This window comes from Lemur catta, chromosome 18 (genome assembly GCF_020740605.2).
Source record: "Lemur catta isolate mLemCat1 chromosome 18, mLemCat1.pri, whole genome shotgun sequence".
NCBI lineage: Eukaryota > Metazoa > Chordata > Mammalia > Primates > Lemuridae > Lemur > Lemur catta.
In genome coordinates, this window is record NC_059145.1 from 27,240,006 (window position 1) to 27,258,190 (window position 18,185).

At 40.2% G+C, this 18,185-nt stretch overlaps 1 protein-coding gene across 1 annotated transcript; it reads left to right on the plus strand.

Moving 5' to 3' along the window:
* Positions 1 to 5,347: 5,347 nt before the first annotated feature.
* On the plus strand, positions 5,348 to 17,719 carry PSMD6 (proteasome 26S subunit, non-ATPase 6). Its single transcript, XM_045530691.1, has 8 exons — positions 5,348 to 5,680; positions 6,430 to 6,635; positions 9,648 to 9,793; positions 10,040 to 10,259; positions 10,378 to 10,486; positions 14,449 to 14,617; positions 17,271 to 17,348; positions 17,493 to 17,719. The coding sequence occupies exons 1-8, from the start codon at positions 5,536 to 5,538 to the stop codon at positions 17,587 to 17,589; spliced, it is 1,170 nt and encodes a 389-aa protein (XP_045386647.1). The 5' UTR covers positions 5,348 to 5,535; the 3' UTR covers positions 17,590 to 17,719.
* The last annotated feature ends 466 nt before the right edge of the window (positions 17,720 to 18,185 follow it).

An 18,185-nucleotide genomic window follows, 5' to 3' on the forward strand; every position in this document is an offset into this window, starting at 1 on the left:
AAATAGGGTGGTCGGTGAGGACAGAAGGCATGAACTAGGTGGGTTGGGAAGAACAGGAATAGTACTGCAAATTGATGTTGTAGAGACGGTTTCACCACTGGATCCGGATTGAAGGCCGACCTTTATCACAGAGACTGATGATTATTCACCCCTGTGTGCCATTGGTTTTTGTGACTTGACTCTTTCCTGTCTGCTTCCCCTCAGATCACCACCTGGCTCCTTTGCTCTGTAAGACATAAATTCCTTCCTCCCGTCCCTTCTGGCCCGCGGTCTCAGCAGGCTATTCACTCTCTGACTTATCCTGCTGTTCTCTGCAGATAGCCTCCCCTCTATTTCACGACCACTGTCGTGAGGGTGTAGGGCAGAGGTGGCAGAGGGTGCAGTGTCCATGCCCACTGCTAGCTGATGGCTCTCACCAGTTTCCAATTCAAATTCTGGCCAGTAAAGGTCTGAGTGCCCCACATCTTCCCTTGCGGACAAAGCTTTTCATGCCAGGGCACCTGGTGGGCTTCAGATACACGATTACTTGCAGTTTAAACTGCTTCCCTGGGTGCCATGTGTCTACCAAGGGTGGCCCCTGCAGAGGGGCTGTGGCTGGGCCTGGAGGTACGACAGGTGACAGGGCTGATATGTAGCATTTAGAAATGGGAGTACGGCCACTTCTCAATGGCTACACAGGTTCAGTGGCAAGTTCCTGATTTTCCACATAATGTTCTCAGGATTGGTATCCGTAGGCCCTCGGAGATGACCACGTGCTTATTATTAAACCGTAAAGAGGAAACTAAGCTATAAAACCTCTCGTCACCATTTATTTTGTATGCGAAGGGAGGTAATTAGTAATGGAACGAAGAAAATTGGTGCCAAGTAACTTCCTCTAAAGACCCTATCCCAAGCCCATCATTTTTATCTTACCCCACATGTCACCTCGTCATATAGCCCCTCCTTCCCCTCTCTATCCCATGACTGTGTTCAAGTCTTCACTAACCTTGCCACTGTCCAAGTAACTTATTTAGTGGTGTAGAGTTTCTTTGTCCCTTGCTGCCCCTTATCCCCCAGAATGTGAGCTCCATGCGTTTAGTGACCACTGATCTGTCCTGCACTCCCAGCCCTGAGATCAGTGTCTGGCACACAGTAAGAGCTCTGTACCAACAGTGGGTGGCATTAAGGCGTGTCATCCTGTGGGACACATCTGACTCTCCTTGCCATGTGCAAGTGGCTTCTCAGCGTGGACAAAGAAAGCTGGTGTTCTTTCCATCAATTACTCAAGCTTGATGACCTGCTCCAGGAACAATAGCATTTTCCAAGCCCCCTTTTCCCTCCAGAATGCTCCTTTGGAAAGGTATCATTTACTGAGGAAGAGATGAGCATGCTATATCCATTGGTCCTTATGCTAGAATAACACTGAAATTTCTGTGTGTTCTAAGCAGATGCTCTATGCAAAGTCCCCATCCTGGGCAGTGTAATCAATAACTGCCTAACAGGAAGGAGGCTGGCAGGAGCAGAGATAACTCTGCCCGCAGAAACCACCTTGGGCATGTGTAGGGAAGCTGTAATCAGGGCCTCTCACATAAAGCCTTTGAAATTCAATGAAAAAGCTGCAAGTGCATGTAATTAAAAGTGAGCATCACCACGCAAAGTAGATAAAGTTAATTACACACTTGGAGGGACATTTTTGTATGCAGTAAGTGTGGTAGTCATCACGACCAACAGCCCTCAGGGCCAGTACAGGGAGCTGACTATGCTTTGCTCAGAATGAAGGAATCCAGGGCCCTAAAACAGAGCATCCTTTTCAGAGCCAAGCAATCTAACACAAAGGGAAAGAACAAAGGCTGAAAAGGAGGAGGAGGAGGGCTCTGCTTGATTGGATCTCTAAATAAAACCGGGTTCTAATAGAAAAGGGCTTGTAACACTGATCATAAATGAAGAAAGCGTGATTTTAAAATAAGCCCTAGGACTAGAGCAAATAAAAAAAGATATACGTGCACTTAGTTTACCATATTCTGTTTCCATTAAACGTTTTAATTCCCATGGGGCAGGATTCTACCAAGAGATACGTATTTATTTTCCCTCTGTGAGACCACAAACCCCCCAGAATTCAAGCTTCAAGAAGGGGCTTTGGGAAACTAGTTAATCCAGTCAAATTGAGTTAATGGCCTCAAAGAGATTGATGGAATGGGTGATTTACTGTTCAATAATGAGTTGTCGATATGGGGCGAGGAGCTGCTTTGATCAACCAGGCAACCAAATCACAGCAACAGTTCAGGGCTCCATTGATTTCTCAGCAATTAATGGTAATGATGCTAAAAAGAAAAGAAAAAGACAGATCTGACCGGAAATTGGTCTCCTCTGTGTGGAGTGAAAGGCCAACAGCAGGGCTTTGTGCCTGGCCTCGAGGTCATTTTCACCTAGAATATCCAGGAGTCACAAAATTCCCTGTAATTTAGATCTTGTGGCAATTGCAACCTTAATTTGATTACGACTCTGTACTAGGACGAATTGGAAGCCAGAATATATTAATACCAGTCACATATAATTTAAACTGCATGACTATTTACACAGGTTTTCCTTTAAACATGAGTTTTTGATCATATATCCAATTCTTGCCACACACCTGAAAAGATACATTTAATTATTTAAGCACTGTAAACTTTTATGTTGTAAAAAACATAAAAATGTAGAAAAATAAACCAGGGGGAAATTGCAACACTTAACAACTTAGCATCCTGGAAACATGAAGAAGAGTGCCTACAAATTAATGAGGAAAGATTCCATAGAGAATTGACCAAGCCACATGGGAATTGCATAAAAGATGAAATATATCTGGTTAGTCCAAATGTGAGGGGAAAAAAATCAACCTCATGATAATAAAAGAAGTACAAAGGAAAAGTGACACTGACATTGTTATTATAGCAAAGCTTAAGATGGTTGATAGAGGCATATTGGGAGACTGGTCTGATGGGTTTCAGGACACGCAACTCCAAAATATGCTACCTTGTCATTTGAGGAAACAGTAGAAGCAGGAAGGTCACTCTCACCTTCTTACCCTTCTCCACTGAAACTGGTCACAAAAGAATTCTCTGACCTTCTTCTAAAGTAGATCATAACAGTGTCATTCCAGAGATACCCTCTCTAGACCCAAAGGAAAGAAATGTCCTTATATCTGAAGATACGCGAGCACAGAGAAGAATTTGAAAAACCAGGGCTTGCTAAGTTTCCCCAGATTAATTACCATTAGATCACATCCCCTTTGGATAATTGTACTTCAACACAACTGTCCACACTTCACCGAATTTAGCTTAAAAATACACAGGTTTAGACCAGGCGTGGTGGCACACACCTGTAATCTCAGCAGTTTGGGAGCCTGAGGGAGGAGACTGCTTGAGGCCAGGAGTTTGAGAATACGCTGGGCAACACAGCAAGACCCCTTCTCTACAAAAAATTAAAAAATTAGCCAGGCACGGTAGCTCGTGCCTGTAGTTCCAGCTACTCGGGAGGCTGAGATGGGAGGCTCGATTGAGCCCAGGAGTTTGAGGTTGCTGTGAGCTATGATCCAGCCACTGCTCCCCAGTCTGGGTGGCAGAGAGGGGCCGTGTCTCAAACAGGCAAACAAAAAAACCACACAGGTTTCCACATTTCTTTAGGTCTTTATTTCCAAAGGCTCTTATGTCACATAAAACTTAAATAAATTTGTATGCTTTTTTCCTGTTAATCTTATAGGTGCCTCAGCCTTGCAATGAGTAAGGAAAAGATACTATGTTTTCTCCCCTACAGGCCCTCTGTTCAATATTGGTGGGAATGTAAATTGATATATCATTTATGGAAAAATAATTCATATAATCCTTACAGGATATATCAGAATGTGAAATGTTCATACCCTCTTATTCAGCAACTGCACTTCTAGGGATTTAGATGAAGAAAGTGTTACACAGGTGTGAAAATATTTAGGCACCCAGATAACTGACACTGTAATATTGAGAGTGAAAAAATAAAAATGACCCAAATTAATATCAGTTAAGGATTGATGGGGGGAAAGTTGGTACACAAATATAATGGAATCCTATATGTTCACTCCATATTTATTGGCATGGCAAGATATCCACAATACATGGCAGAAAGAACAAAACGCAGTTTAAAAAGTGCAAGTGTAGAGTGGCCCTATTAATATATCTAGGTGAGTTTTAATGAAGCTGTACTTCTCTAGAATGCAAGTTCCAAAGTCAGGGGCTTTGTACTCTTCACTGCTGGTTCCCTGGTGCGCAAAACAGTGCCTGGAACTTGGTAATCATGCCATCATGTTCGTTGAATGAATACATAAAAGATGTTTAGAAAGTTTTTCACTAAAGGTTTAACAGTGGTAGAGTGCTGGGAATTTTTTCTTTGGCATTTATATTTTTTCTATTATTTGAATTGTCTTCAAAATGCTTATTTCCTTTTGACAAAAACAAATACTATTTTTAAAATGTGTGCTAATGTCTACTGCTTGTGAGAATGGGGCAGTTTCCAGCTGTTTCAGTGGCTATACAAAGTGGTTCAACTCTTTTAGAAAGCCGTTTGACATTAAGAATACCCAAATCACAAAACTCTTCCTTTGTCTATTATTCCTTCCTGGGACTTTATGCTAAGGAAAAAAATGCAAAATATGACATGATCTATGCATCCGAAGGTCTTTCTGTAGTTTTTGTATTAGGACAATAAAAATCCTGGCCAACCGAAAGACACCTCTAACGGAGGGAAGAGTAAAAGTAAATTATGGTAAATCCATTATGTGGAATTTTATGTAACCATTACCAATCGTGAAGACTCTGGGGCAACACGAACAAAAGAAGGCTGAAAATGCAGGCATGTAATGATTTTATTTCTGAAGAAACAAAATGATGATGCTGTTGTATCAAAACTCTGGAATTCTGGATGCTGATTTTTCTTCTCAGAATTGTGGAAAGAATGTGGGCTATAGAGAGGACTTTTTATTTAGGCCTTGCTACATAGCTTTTACATGACCTTGTCCGATTATGTTCCCTAACCTCTTTGTGCCTCGATTTTCTTATCTACAAAATGGGCTAACAGTCCTACCTCCTAGCATTGAGAGGATTTAAATGGGATGAGTAAGAGTAAGGGTTCCACACATTGTGGTGGTTGTGTTGTGACTGTTATTATTCTTATTATATTTTCAAATTTTTCCAAAACATTGCCAGTTCCTATCAATTACAGACAGAACGAAAAGTAAAATAGCTAAAACCGGAGGGAGGAAGAGATTCAAAAAATCGAACTTCGGAGTCGGGACCGTCAGCTCCCCAGGACTCCGTGGGGCCTCAAGCGAGGCAAAGCCGCCGGCGACCACACGGGGGCGCAGGCGCTCCGGCCGGGCGAGGCTTTCCCGGAGGTGGCCGCGAGGGGGCGCTGCCGGAGGCGGCCGGGCAGGAGCGGAAGCCGGGCTGGAGGCGGCCGGGCGCGCTCGGCGACTCCTCCCGCTTCCGGCGCCGCCGCGGCTCCGAGCCGAGTCGCCGTCTCCCGCCCGCCGCCGTCCCCGCCGCCGCCATGCCGCTGGAGAACCTGGAAGAAGAGGGCCTGCCCAAGAACCCCGACCTGCGCATCGCGCAGCTGCGCTTCCTGCTGAGTCTGCCCGAGCACCGCGGGGACGCAGCCGTGCGCGACGAGCTGATGGCCGCCGTCCGTGACAACAGTGAGGCCCGCGCGAGCGCCGAGTCAGCGGCCTGGGCTTGGGCTGGCCCCGGCTGCGCAGCCTGTGGGCATTTTCCCCAGCGGGGCTCCGGCCGCCGCGGCGTCCCCCTGACGGGGTCCCCGGAACCAGGCCTGGCTTCTCTGGCCCCTCGGGCCCTCCCTTTGTTGGGGGTGCCCTGGGGGAACCCGCCTTGCTCCCAGAAGGGTCTGCAGCTCTGTGTGTCCTCCCTGGGAGGGCAGCTTGGGGAGACATCCTGAGGCCTTCAGCGCAGTGCTAGACCCAGAGCGAAGGCTCGGCGACTTCCGGTTACTCAGGGCTGCTCCCGGGCGAGGTGTATTCCTTGTAGGGGAGGGAGCTTTCCGTGTGAAGGGGAAATTGGGGTTCAGTTCTTTTTGTCTTTCCTAGCAGTGAATGGCACTTAGCAGTGTATACTGAACATACGTATCTGAGTATAAACAGGTTTGCTTGTTCCCTTGTTTGAAGACTCCTTTGGAACAGCATCTGGCGAGAGTAAACAGAGGGTTGCCCGCCCCCCAGCCCTAGGAGAGGTCGGCAGTGCCAGGGTCCCTCACGCAGACCTCCCACGGCAGACGTTTACGTTTTGCCGAGCGTTTATTAAGCTCTGTTCCATTCCTTCCTAGCAGTGGGTAGGGGACTGGTGGATGACCTAACTGTGGATAAGAGGTGGGCAGACACTGACTTTAGGATGCACGTGGCCCCCACTCATACATCCCTTTTTTGGCTTTCAGACATGGCTCCTTATTATGAAGCCTTGTGCAAATCCCTGGACTGGCAGATAGACATGGACCTTCTCAATAAAATGAAGAAGGCAAATGAAGATGAGTTGAAACGTTTGGATGAGGAGCTGGAAGATGCAGAGAAGAATCTGGGAGAGAGCGAAATTCGAGATGCAATGATGGCAAAAGCCGAGTACCTCTGCAGGATAGGTGACAAGGTGAGTGCAGATGGTTTCCCCTCTCTGTAGTTAGTATAATCTAAAATTGAGAACCATTCCAGATTAATAATATCTCATTTAAAAAATTAACTTCCTTTTAAAAAAGTAGAGGGGTAATTATGCTTACCTGAACTAGTGAATCAATGTACAGATGAACGAAAAAAAAATAGTCTTGCAATACCCTATCATCTGCCCCCAAACAAGAGCCAAGTCTGTGTTCTTCTGCATCTTCTTTGGCATGTTCTCTCTCCATGCCAATAAAAACACAGGTGCACATGCAGAGATTTTTGTTTGTTTACAACTTTTACAAAATTCGGACCATTTTTAATGGTTTCCTTTTCTCACTTGGTTGGGAAGCATTGGTTCTGGTGCCTTTTAAAAATTTGCACTTAGTAAAATACTATTTTCCTTGCAAGAATCGAGATCGTCATAGTAAATACTGAAGTTCTGTTTGATCTTTCTTTACTCCCTATCTGCTCAGAGATAACCTTTTTATTAATAGTTCTTCTGTTGTGCATTTACATGCATGTATATATACTGGTAAAAAAAATAGGTAGTATTTTAAAAAATTGTTTACCTACATGGGATCATGATGTACTCATGTGGTCCTGTTTATGCTTTTCATTCAGCATTATATCTCAGAGGTACTTCTGTGTTAATGTGCATAAATCTTGCTCATTCTGGTTAACTGCTGCCTAATCCACTGTAGAGCTATGCCATAGTTTGCCTGTTCAGCTATTGATGAACATGTATGTTGTTTTTAGCTGTTTTTAACAAACAGCTGCTGTAAAAACATGCTTATGTATGTTATCTGGTGTGTATATATGCTAGTGTTTCTCCAGGATATAGTCTATGAAATGAAATTTCTGGGACAATGAACAATTTTTAATGTGTGGCCAGTTCCATGTAACAGCTGGCTTACGTATACTCCACTATCAGTGTTCTAGAGGAGGACTTATCAGTACTGGATATTTAAACTTAATTTAGTAGTTGTGTAATAATGGTTAAGAGCATTGGGCTTTGAATGTTCTTAATTTTAAGCCATACACACAGAAGTATTTAGATGTGGGGTGACATGATGTCAATATAAAAAATAAAATAGTGTGAACTCTTGGATCAGATTGTCTGGATTCTATTATCAGCTTCAGTTGTTATGATTTACTAAACCCTCAGTTTCCTCATCTGTAAAATAGAGATAACAGTTAATTTGGGTTAAAGATAGGGGCAAAGAGCTTAGACTGGTACCTGGCACAAAGTAAGTGCTTAAATGTTACTATGTAACTTAAATTTAAAACAGGTTTTTTTGTCTTCTCTCTGGTTATAAATTTAAGACTTGGTCATTGTAAAAATTTCAAAAATACAGAAAAGTTTAAAAATAGTCAATAGTTTGCATTTACGTTAGGTTGTGTGTGTTTGTGTTTTGGTTTTAAAGATTAATGTATTGTGTGTGAATGACACACTTCAAACTTTTCATCCAGGGCTTAGAAAATTTCAATAAGGACATGCTTGAGTCAATCAGGGGATTATAAACTGGTCATGTTCTAATACTGTATTCCCTCTATGTTTATTAAGTAGTATTCTTCCAAAAAGAACAGCTTTCTTTTTTTTCTTATATTTAACCTCTTTTATTTTTTGTATTTTCTTTTATTTAATATTATTTACTACTTAATGGGTTTTTATTATATTATTCATTATTCACTGTGTTACCATTGATGATAGTCTTTATTCTTTGTGGTGTTCAGTTTGCTGCATGTTTGTTAGTGCAGACTCCTTCAAGACAATTTCTTTGTCCTTTTGATTTATCTCATTGGTCTTATTTTATGATAAAAGAAGATATCACAAGCTCAAAATTAGGATTGTTTTCAGTAGTTTACTTTTCACTCTCCAAACCTGGAATCATCGATTCTCCTAGGATTCCTGGGTCCCCTTAGTGGGGCACAGTGTTTTGAAACCAAGATCTGAGTGCTAGGTGCACTCATTGCTTGCTGTCTTGCCAGTCCCTTTTATAAGTTTATGAAGTATAACTAATAATTACATAAAACAAACCAGGCAGACACACAGTGAAAAGTACCAAGTATAAACAAATGATTTTAATCATGTTCTTGTCTTTAAAGCAACAGAAACATTTTATTCCACAATGCTTTGAAACAGAATTATGTATTTACAAATTGAGTTATACTCTAAAAGTAACTGAGATAAGATTTCCAAAACCTTTTAAGTGATATGACAGATAATTTACAGTAAAGTTATTTTGATGTAGTATAATTATTAAAGGAAAAAACATTGACCATATGGAAAAAAGAGAATACTTAAAAAAATTGTGAATAAATTATTAATGTTTTTCTTAGTATTTTCTAGAATATAAGAATAGGTTAGGCATTTCTTTTTCTTTTCTTTTTTTTTTTTTTACAGTTGACCATTGAACAATGCAGGGGTTAGGGATACTGGCCTCCCATGTGGTTGAAAATCCACATATAACTTTGTATTCTCCAAAAACTTCACTAATAGCTTGTTGTTGACCAGAAGACTTACCGATAAGTAGTTGATTAATACATACTTTGCATATGTATTTTACACTGTATTGTTACAATAATGTAAGCTAGAGAAAATGTTATTGAGAAAATCACGAGGAAGAGAAAATATATTTACTACTCATTAAGTGGAAGCAGATCATCGTAAAGGTCATCATCCTTGTCTTCATATTGAGTAGGCTTGGGGCGGGGGGTGATTTTGTTGTCCTGGGTGGCAGAAGCAGAAGAAAATCTATGTATATTTGGATGCGTGCAGTTCAAACTCGTGTTGTTTGAGGGTCAATGTACTGTATGTAAGGATAAAATAGTATAATAAACCCATGTATAGTTCTAACCCAGCTTCAACAATTATCAGTTAAGGGCAATCTTGTTTTATTTCTATTCCTACCTGTCCCCCACTCCCTTTGAAGAAATCCCAGACAGGTGATAGTTTTGAAAACTTATAACCTGTTCTTACCTGTTGCTTTGGCTTTCTTGACAGGAGGGAGCTCTGACAGCCTTTCGCAAGACATATGATAAAACTGTGGCCCTGGGTCACCGCCTGGATATTGTATTCTATCTCCTTAGGATTGGCTTATTTTATATGGATAATGATCTCATCACACGAAACACAGAAAAAGCCAAAAGGTACTTTTTAATAATGGGGATATATTCCCTCTAAATTATGATGCTATATAAATGAGAAATTGACAAGAAATTTGCCATTTTGCTTACAACTAGTAAATTTGGTCAAATGATAAATGTACTTATTTACTACAATATTTTCTTTAGGTTCAAGTTGTTAAAAGCTGTATTCTCTTTGAAAATAACACAAAACTTAAAAAGTGGCATTGTCTGCTTCCAGATTATGATCTTACTGTTCTTATTTAATAGCTTAATAGAAGAAGGAGGAGACTGGGACAGAAGAAACCGCCTAAAAGTGTATCAGGGTCTTTATTGTGTGGCTATTCGTGATTTCAAACAGGCAGCTGAACTCTTTCTTGACACTGTTTCAACATTTACATCCTATGAACTCATGGATTATAAAACGTTTGTGACCTACACTGTTTATGTCAGCATGATTGCCTTAGAAAGACCAGATCTCAGGGAAAAGGTAATGGCTGAACCTTTTAATACTCATATTTAAGGACTGCCCCATGCTTTTCTAACTTAAATAGAAAAAGATCATTAAAGAGGTTTTTTTTTTTTTTTTTTTTTTTTGTAATACCTAGGTCATTAAAGGAGCAGAGATTCTTGAGGTATTGCACAGTCTTCCAGCAGTTCGGCAGTATCTGTTTTCACTCTATGAATGTCGTTACTCAGCTTTCTTCCAATCATTAGGTAAGGATAGAGTTGCTCATTTTGATTATCTGTCTTCATCTTACACCTGATCCTGTGTGCAAATAGCTTAAGACGATTTTTCACGTATCTAAAAAATGGAGTGTGCAGATAGCTGCAGGTCTTTGATCAGTATGGCTAATTGGCCCCGTTTTGTTTAGAATGGGGGTCAGCAAACTGTGGGCTGTTTATATGACTCAGGAGTAAGAATGATTTTTACATTGGCAAAGTGTTTAAAAAAAAAAAAAGCAGCATATGTGAGAGAGAGCTATGTGGCTTGCAAAGCCTAAAAATATTTTCTGCCTGGTCCTTTGCTGAGGATTTTGCCAGACTGCTGGTTTACGGTTTTTTAAGGGGATAAAAGGCAGAAGTGAGCAAATGGTTATAAGTATTGAGCGTCATGGGGAAAGCTGAGGGAATTCTGAATCTGATTTTGGGTTGAGATAAATCGAGCCTTGAATTCAACAATAGGTTATTCTTTATGTCTGCAGTGCCCAACCCCTGGGCTGCAGAGCTCCACACATGGACAGAGCTTCCCTGTCCATGGAAAAATCATTTTACATAAAACTTAGGAAAGCGGGGTAGGGTGGGGGGTGAGTGAGGGTGCAGCAGTAGGTGAGCATCACCACCTGAGTCCCCCCCAACAGTCCATGGAAAAATTGTCTTCCATGAAACTGGTGCCAAAAAGTTGGGGACTGCTCCTTTATGCAATAGCTAAATCTTTGTGGTGATTTGCAACTCATTTTCAAGGGCTATAGATTGAGAAAATAATCCGTTGAAAATAATTGTGTTCCTCCAAAGGTAGTTTATAGTGATCCTGCCTACATAAATTTACTTTTTCCCCCCTCTTGTACCATTCCTTTCTGGCCATTTGGTTTCCTCCTAATGACCACAAATTAAGATGGTAAAAGAATTAGCTTGCCCAGGGGCCCTTCTCAAATGATTTTCCAAAAACTTAAAAGAACTTGGCATTGATTGAATAATTCAATGTTGTGTTTATGCTGCAAACTTCAGAACGTTAATAATGAAAAATGGGAATGGAGGACTCCAAATGACGATTATTCTATTTGCATTGGGTTTGGGCCCAGTGTTTATGGAACACTTTCTCCATGCACACAAGTCAGGCAGCTTTATGAGAATTCATACTACTTACCTCATGTAATGGTAGGGACAGGGCTCTCCCTCTAGCATGATGAGTTACTCACTTGGCCTTATCCTTTCATACATCCATGGCTGCTTTTGCCCAGAAGGTTATATTGTAGAATTGCTTTTCTCCTCCTTTTATGCTTGGGGTCTCCTGGGCATCACTTAACTCAACAAATATGGAACCCTTCCCTGCTTCCCTTAGAACAAATCTCTTCTTTACATTCCTAGAGCTCTTATTTCCCCTCCTTTTAAAAAATTGAGCTATACAGCACATATATACAGCACATAAAATTGACCATTTTAAAGTGGTTTTTACAATTGAGTGGTTTCTAGTATATTCACAAGGTTGTGCAACCATCACTGACTCCAGAACATCTTCCCCAAAGGAATCCTGTAGCCATTAGCAGTCACTCTCCACTCCTCCCTCCCCCCAGTCCCTGGCATCCACTGATCTACTTTCTGTCTTACATGAATTTGCCTATTCTGGACAGTCATTTAAGTGGAATCGTGCAGTACGTGGCCTGTTTGTGCCTGGGCTTCTTTCTTCATCCAGGTTGCAGTATGTGTCAGTACTTCATTTTGTTTTATGACCAAATGATAGTTCATTAATGGGGCTATACCACATTTTATTTATCCTTCCATCAGTTGACAGACTTTGGGGTTGATTGTTCTTTTTGGCTATTACAAGTAATGCTGTAATGAAGATGCTAGACTGATTTCCAAAGTAGCGGCACCATTTGACATTCTCACCTGCTTGGCCCACCTCTAAACATATGTATTGTCTAGACCAATGCTTGTATATTTTACATGCTATTTTCTAAGTACCTTTTTTTCTCTTCACACTGTATGTAAATAGTTTTTCATGTCACTATATAAATAATTGGTTATTTAGCCAGTACGTATTTTTAAGTAGCTGTCATGCACCAAAATGGAGTTTATAGTGGCACATCATCCTGGTTATCCTTTTTTAAGGATTTTCTAGTATTTCAGTGTATTGGATATACCATAATTTATCCTCCTACTGATAGAAAATTAGATTGTTTCCGGTTTTATCCTATTATAAGCAACTCTGTTTTGAACACTCTTACAATGCATCTTTCCCATTTATTTCCTTAGGGAAAAAGTCCAAGAAATTGAACTTTGATTACTTTTGCTCTCCAGAAACATTGTGCCAATTTACATTTACACAAGTTATACTCTTAATTTGTATAGCATTTCAGAGAGTCTGTCCCACCCTCTCCTATAGTCTTAGCCAGGCTAAGAGGACAGAAATAATTTTGATGCTTTATGTACTTCTCTTGTTATTTGTGAGAATGAGCACCATCTCCTGTTCAGTGGCCATTGGTCGCCATGTTGCTAAATCATGTGTTCCCTTACTCATTCTTACCTGCTTTGACATCAGCCATCCTTGATTTCTCACCACAACTTTTTCTTGGTTCCACAGTCACACACACTTGTTTTCCCTGGACTTACCTCCTCATCCTTTGTTAGACCTCACCTTGCCTTACTGCCTTAGACTGGGTGATTGCCTTGTCCCTGTCTTCATTCTCTCATCAAATACATCTGGATGGCAGTGATTCCCAAATTCATGTCTCCAGCCCCAAACTTTCCACTGAGCACCAGACCCATGCCTAACACACCTTCTTGATATCTTTGCTTGGTTGTCTAGTGGGCAGATCCATGTGAACACTGCCCAAGTATGCTTGAATTTCACTCCCATCCCCTCAAACCCCAAAACAGCAACAACAAAATTCTGTCCTTCTCCTGGGATTTCCATCTTGTTCAAGCCACAAATCTAAGTATATTCTTGATTCTTTTTTCTTGTTCACATTCTTCATCCCTGTAGCTGAGACCTTGCTTACATTCTGGTTTGTCCTGCTGGGCTTAGCCATGTTTTTCCTGCCTTTGAACTTCTGTATCATTTGCATTGCTCTTTGCATCCTGTTCTCTGCTGGCCAGCTCCTCAGATAGGTCCTCCCTATCCACCCCAGTGCAGTGGAGGGCTTTCTCGTTAACTCTATCATGTCACTTATTTTCTTCACAGAACTTGTCATTCTCTGAGATTATTTTGTATATTTGTTCATGTATCTCATGCCTTTGAAAACTTAGTTACTATAGCAGCAAGGATCTTGGTTTTTGGTTCACTGCCATATCTTCACTATCTAGAGCAGTGGTGTACAGTAGTTTTTCAGTAAAATTATTTTTATTTGTGCAGATTGCTCATAAATATTCTATGTGTATTTTACTATTCAATTTCTTACTAATTTATAAGAGCTCTTTCTAGATCAAGGCTATTCACTCTTACTGTGTTGTAAGTCTGGTTTATCATTTGTCTTCAGATCTTGTTCATAGTGTTTTGTTATGTAGACATTAGTAGAAATCATCAGTCTTTCCCTTTATTGCTTCTAAATTTTGTTACTTTTGAAAATGTCTGATTTATACCTTTCTCTGGTCTGTGTCATTCTTTCATTTGTCACTGTACCTGACATTTCTCTGTTAGTATTGTTTTTTGAAAAAAAGTAAAATGAATTTTACTTAAGGCAGAAGTAGTTACCCATGGTTAAAATATTGGTACATGAACTTTGTCATCTGTAAACAAGATGTCAGATAGCCACGTGCTGCTTAACTGCGATGTGGGATAAGCTGGCCTCTGCTTTACCAGTGCTGCTGCTTCCGTCGTTGATGGGATGATGTGGGAGGGCAGTGAGAAGTTCTCTACTTGTTTGATCTGTCTTTTGGACTCAACTAGAATTGTTTTAGTTTTTAATCTTTTTATCTGAAAGGGAGATTCTTATAATTTGTCATCTTATTCATTGCAGCGGTTGTAGAACAGGAAATGAAAAAGGACTGGCTTTTTGCCCCTCATTATCGATACTATGTGAGAGAAATGAGAATTCATGCATACAGCCAGCTGCTGGAATCATACAGGTCACTAACCCTTGGCTATATGGCAGAAGCGTTTGGTGTTGGTGTGGAATTCATTGATCAGTAAGTTCAAATAACACCATGTTAATTTTTGTTTTAAAGTTGCCTTTTAATATGTGAAGTATATATTTTTTTACCTGTTTGCAAAGTCTTTCTCAATTTGAAGAAGAAAAAAACCAAGAATTTTTTTCTAAATATCTCCGCCTTCCTCATGTTCTGTGTCTTCCATTAACAGATGGGAAAGCTGAGTTGTAATGAGGTTACATGATCTGTTAAAGGTCAAGAGACCAGTTATTAAAAGTAGTCTTCTTATGGTATAATGTTTAGAGGCAAAAAAAACAAAAACAAAAACAACCTTTTTGGATCATGCTGCAGCTACAGTAATGACTTGGATCTCTTGTATTTTTACAATTGGTCATATTTCCTCTCATAGTTAACTTCCAATTTTTAGGTTGCTGCTGCAATTCTAGTCAAATTGGTTGTTAAATGTTGGACATTTTAGCACTTAAATCAGTAATTCAACAAATAGTTAATGAGCCATTACTGTATGTTTGGTATTAAGTACCATCTTCGGGGACTTCCATTGCAGTAGTAGGAGAGAGATGGCAAGTAGACATATAAATATAAAAGGTAATTTCAGATAGAAGTGAGTCTATAGGAAAATGCTATAGTGCCATGGAGAGACTAGTAGATATGGCATGTCTGAGGAGGAGGGGTTTACTCTGAGATTTGAATTGGGAGGGGTGAGACATAAGGAGTCCTCTAAATGCAAAAGAGGGAGTAGAAAATGCTAAGGCTTTGAGTTAGAAACAAGCTTAGATGTTGCAGGAATACAAAATGTCAGTGTGGCTGCAGAACAGCCAATTGTGAACATGAGGTTGGAGAGTTACGCTTGTGTAGGGCCTTGTTGGACATAGTATGGAGCTTGGGTTTTAATTTAGGTGCTGTGGGCCGGGCGCGGTGGCTCACGCCTGTAATCCTAGCTCTGGGAGGCCGAGGCGGGTGGATCGCTCGAGGTCAGGAGTTCGAGACCAGCCTGAGCAACAGTGAGACCCCGTCTCTACTAAAAATAGAAAGAAATTATCTGGCCAACTAAAAATATATATACAAAAAAAAATGAGCCGGGCATGGTGGCGCATGCCTGTAGTCCCAGCTACTCGGGAGGCTGAGGCAGAAGGATTGCTTAAGCCCAGGAGTCTGAGGTTGCTGTGAGCTAGGCTGATGCCACGGCACTCACTCTAGCCCGGGCAACAAAGTGAGACTCTGTCTCAAAAAAAAAAAAAAAAAAAAAATAATTTAGGTGCTGTGAGAAGCCATGGGAGTGACAAGATCTCGTTTATACAGAGGAAGTTGGCAGAGAGACCAAGGTAGTTCATGGAGGAGATGTTACAGCGGCTTGGACTAGGGTGGTGGGAATAGAGTTGGGGAAAAGAGACATTCACAATATGTAATGTCCATGTGGAATCCAGATCTGTGGTTCCCAAATTTAGGTCTTTTAAATGTTGATAATGTAGTTTTCAGTGGTCTACAATGAAAACAAGTGATGGCTATATGGTAATTTTAAAAGAAGGTGCAATTCATTTAAATAAGACCATTCTCTTTTTAGTGGTTTTGTTTTTTCTAACATTTTAGTATGAAAAATTTCAAATAAGCAGAAGATTCTAAAGAATAGTACAGTAAATTCTAACATTATATTTGCTTTTCATGTATCTATCCATCTTATTTTTTTAGCCATTTCATAGCAAGTTTCAGACACCAACACACAGATATAAGACTAGTATCCCTAGGTTTTGTTTCATTTTTAGGATGGGGGCTGGACATTATTCCATGAGTCAGTAGTTGTGAGCAGTGCCTGTGAAACATGGCTTGGCCTGGCTTCTTGTTCGTAACTGTGATGAGGAGGTGATAAAGCCATTGTGGCTGAGGAGATGCAGGGAAGCAGACACACAGCGCAGTATTCTTTAAGTCCTCTTGATGACAAGTGAATTCAAGGCAGCTGGTACATTTCAGGTGGTGGTTGAATTGTTTGGTTTTTTTTCCTTCATGTTTTAAGACTAGCTCTAGAGGCGAAGGTTGTACCATTGAGCTCTAGTTGTTACCTAGAAAGAACCTGTTCTACATTTCTATGAAACCTAGGAATTTCAAGTCTGGGTACTTATGGATTCTGCCCTCCACCCCCAAAACTTAATTTTAGGTGAAATCCCTTTTTAAAAATGTAAAAATGGGCTACACAGTAATTCTCTCTCATTCTTCCTTCCCACTCTTTAGCTCCTTAGACTCAATAAGATATTGTTGGAGAGGGAAGGGGCCATTATTGCAGTAAACGCTACTGCTGTTGACATGTTTATGTAACCATGGGCTGTGTTCCATAATTTTGTTTTAGGTCTTTTGTTTGAAATGATTTATTTTATCCCCTAATAAATCTTATTTTCCTTCTTAACGTTTTTCTCTCAGCATTTCTGTAGCTCTAAAAAGACTCGATATGAATGGTTTCATTGTTTGCCACCTACGTTCCATCTGAATATGAACTTCCACGGTCACGTTTATTCTGGTAGATGACTTAAATCCTGTAGTGCACCAGGGATGATCCCAACTACTGTGGCTTGAAGGGAAACTAAATGTTACCTTGAAGGACTATTTTAGTGCAGTTTGTATTTCTCTGAGATTTCTCTATAGGGCTAATGCTTTTTCTTTTCCTCCTCCTTCTCTAAATTAGGGAACTCTCCAGATTTATTGCTGCTGGGAGACTACACTGCAAAATAGATAAAGTGAATGAAATAGTAGAAACCAACAGGTATTTTTATTTTGTGTATGATTTGTTATACTGCTCGGAATAAGGGGCATTCTTAAGTGCCTCCCTTTAGAAGTAGGTCAGCTATTGTCATGGAGTGATGTGACTGGTTAAATAATTTATTTTTTTTCTTGACTTTATTTACAGACCTGATAGCAAGAACTGGCAGTACCAAGAAACTATCAAGAAAGGAGATCTGCTACTAAACAGAGTTCAGAAACTTTCCAGAGTAATTAATATGTAAAGCCATGTAACAAAGGATTTCCTTTAGAGATAATTATTTTAGAGATAATTATTTGGAATTTTTATGGCTTACTTCACTATGTGCCCAGTTCAGCTGTATAAAATAAATACTGCATTATTGTTTCTCTCAATTTGATTTTTTAAAAACATAATATGCCTTTAAGGATGGGGTCCAGTAATGTTAAAATAATGTCACTTGAATTATTCATTAATGAAAAATATTTTATGTCATTTGAACATCTCTGGTTTATGGTATAATGATTACACAGAGACTTTAGTTACCTGGGTTCAGATCCTAACTCACAGGGATAATGACACAAGCCCATCATCTCTTATCTTTAAGCCTCCTGATTTTAGAAAGTGTACGTGTTCCGTAGTAGCTCACAATGAAACAGTTACCCACTTGGTATACAGAAGACACATAACAAGTAAAATAAGCTTTCCCTCAGAAACAAGTAACCACACAAGACACAAAGTTGCCCCTTTTTAGGAAGCTGGCATAATCTGGATTCCAGAATCCACCAGGGCCAATCTTACTAAACATGGATTTTTAAAAACCCTATATAAATAAGCACATTGAATCTTTTTTCCAAAAAC

Excerpts from the sequence above, each read along its gene's own strand:
- PSMD6 (XM_045530691.1), top strand. The coding sequence starts at position 5,536 with ATGCCGCTGGAGAACCTGGAAGAAGAGGGCCTGCCCAAGAACCCCGAC. Across the intron at positions 9,794-10,039 it reads AACACAGAAAAAGCCAAAAG|CTTAATAGAAGAAGGAGGAG; the intron begins GTACTTTTTAAT and ends CTTATTTAATAG. Across the intron at positions 10,260-10,377 it reads GACCAGATCTCAGGGAAAAG|GTCATTAAAGGAGCAGAGAT; the intron begins GTAATGGCTGAA and ends TGTAATACCTAG.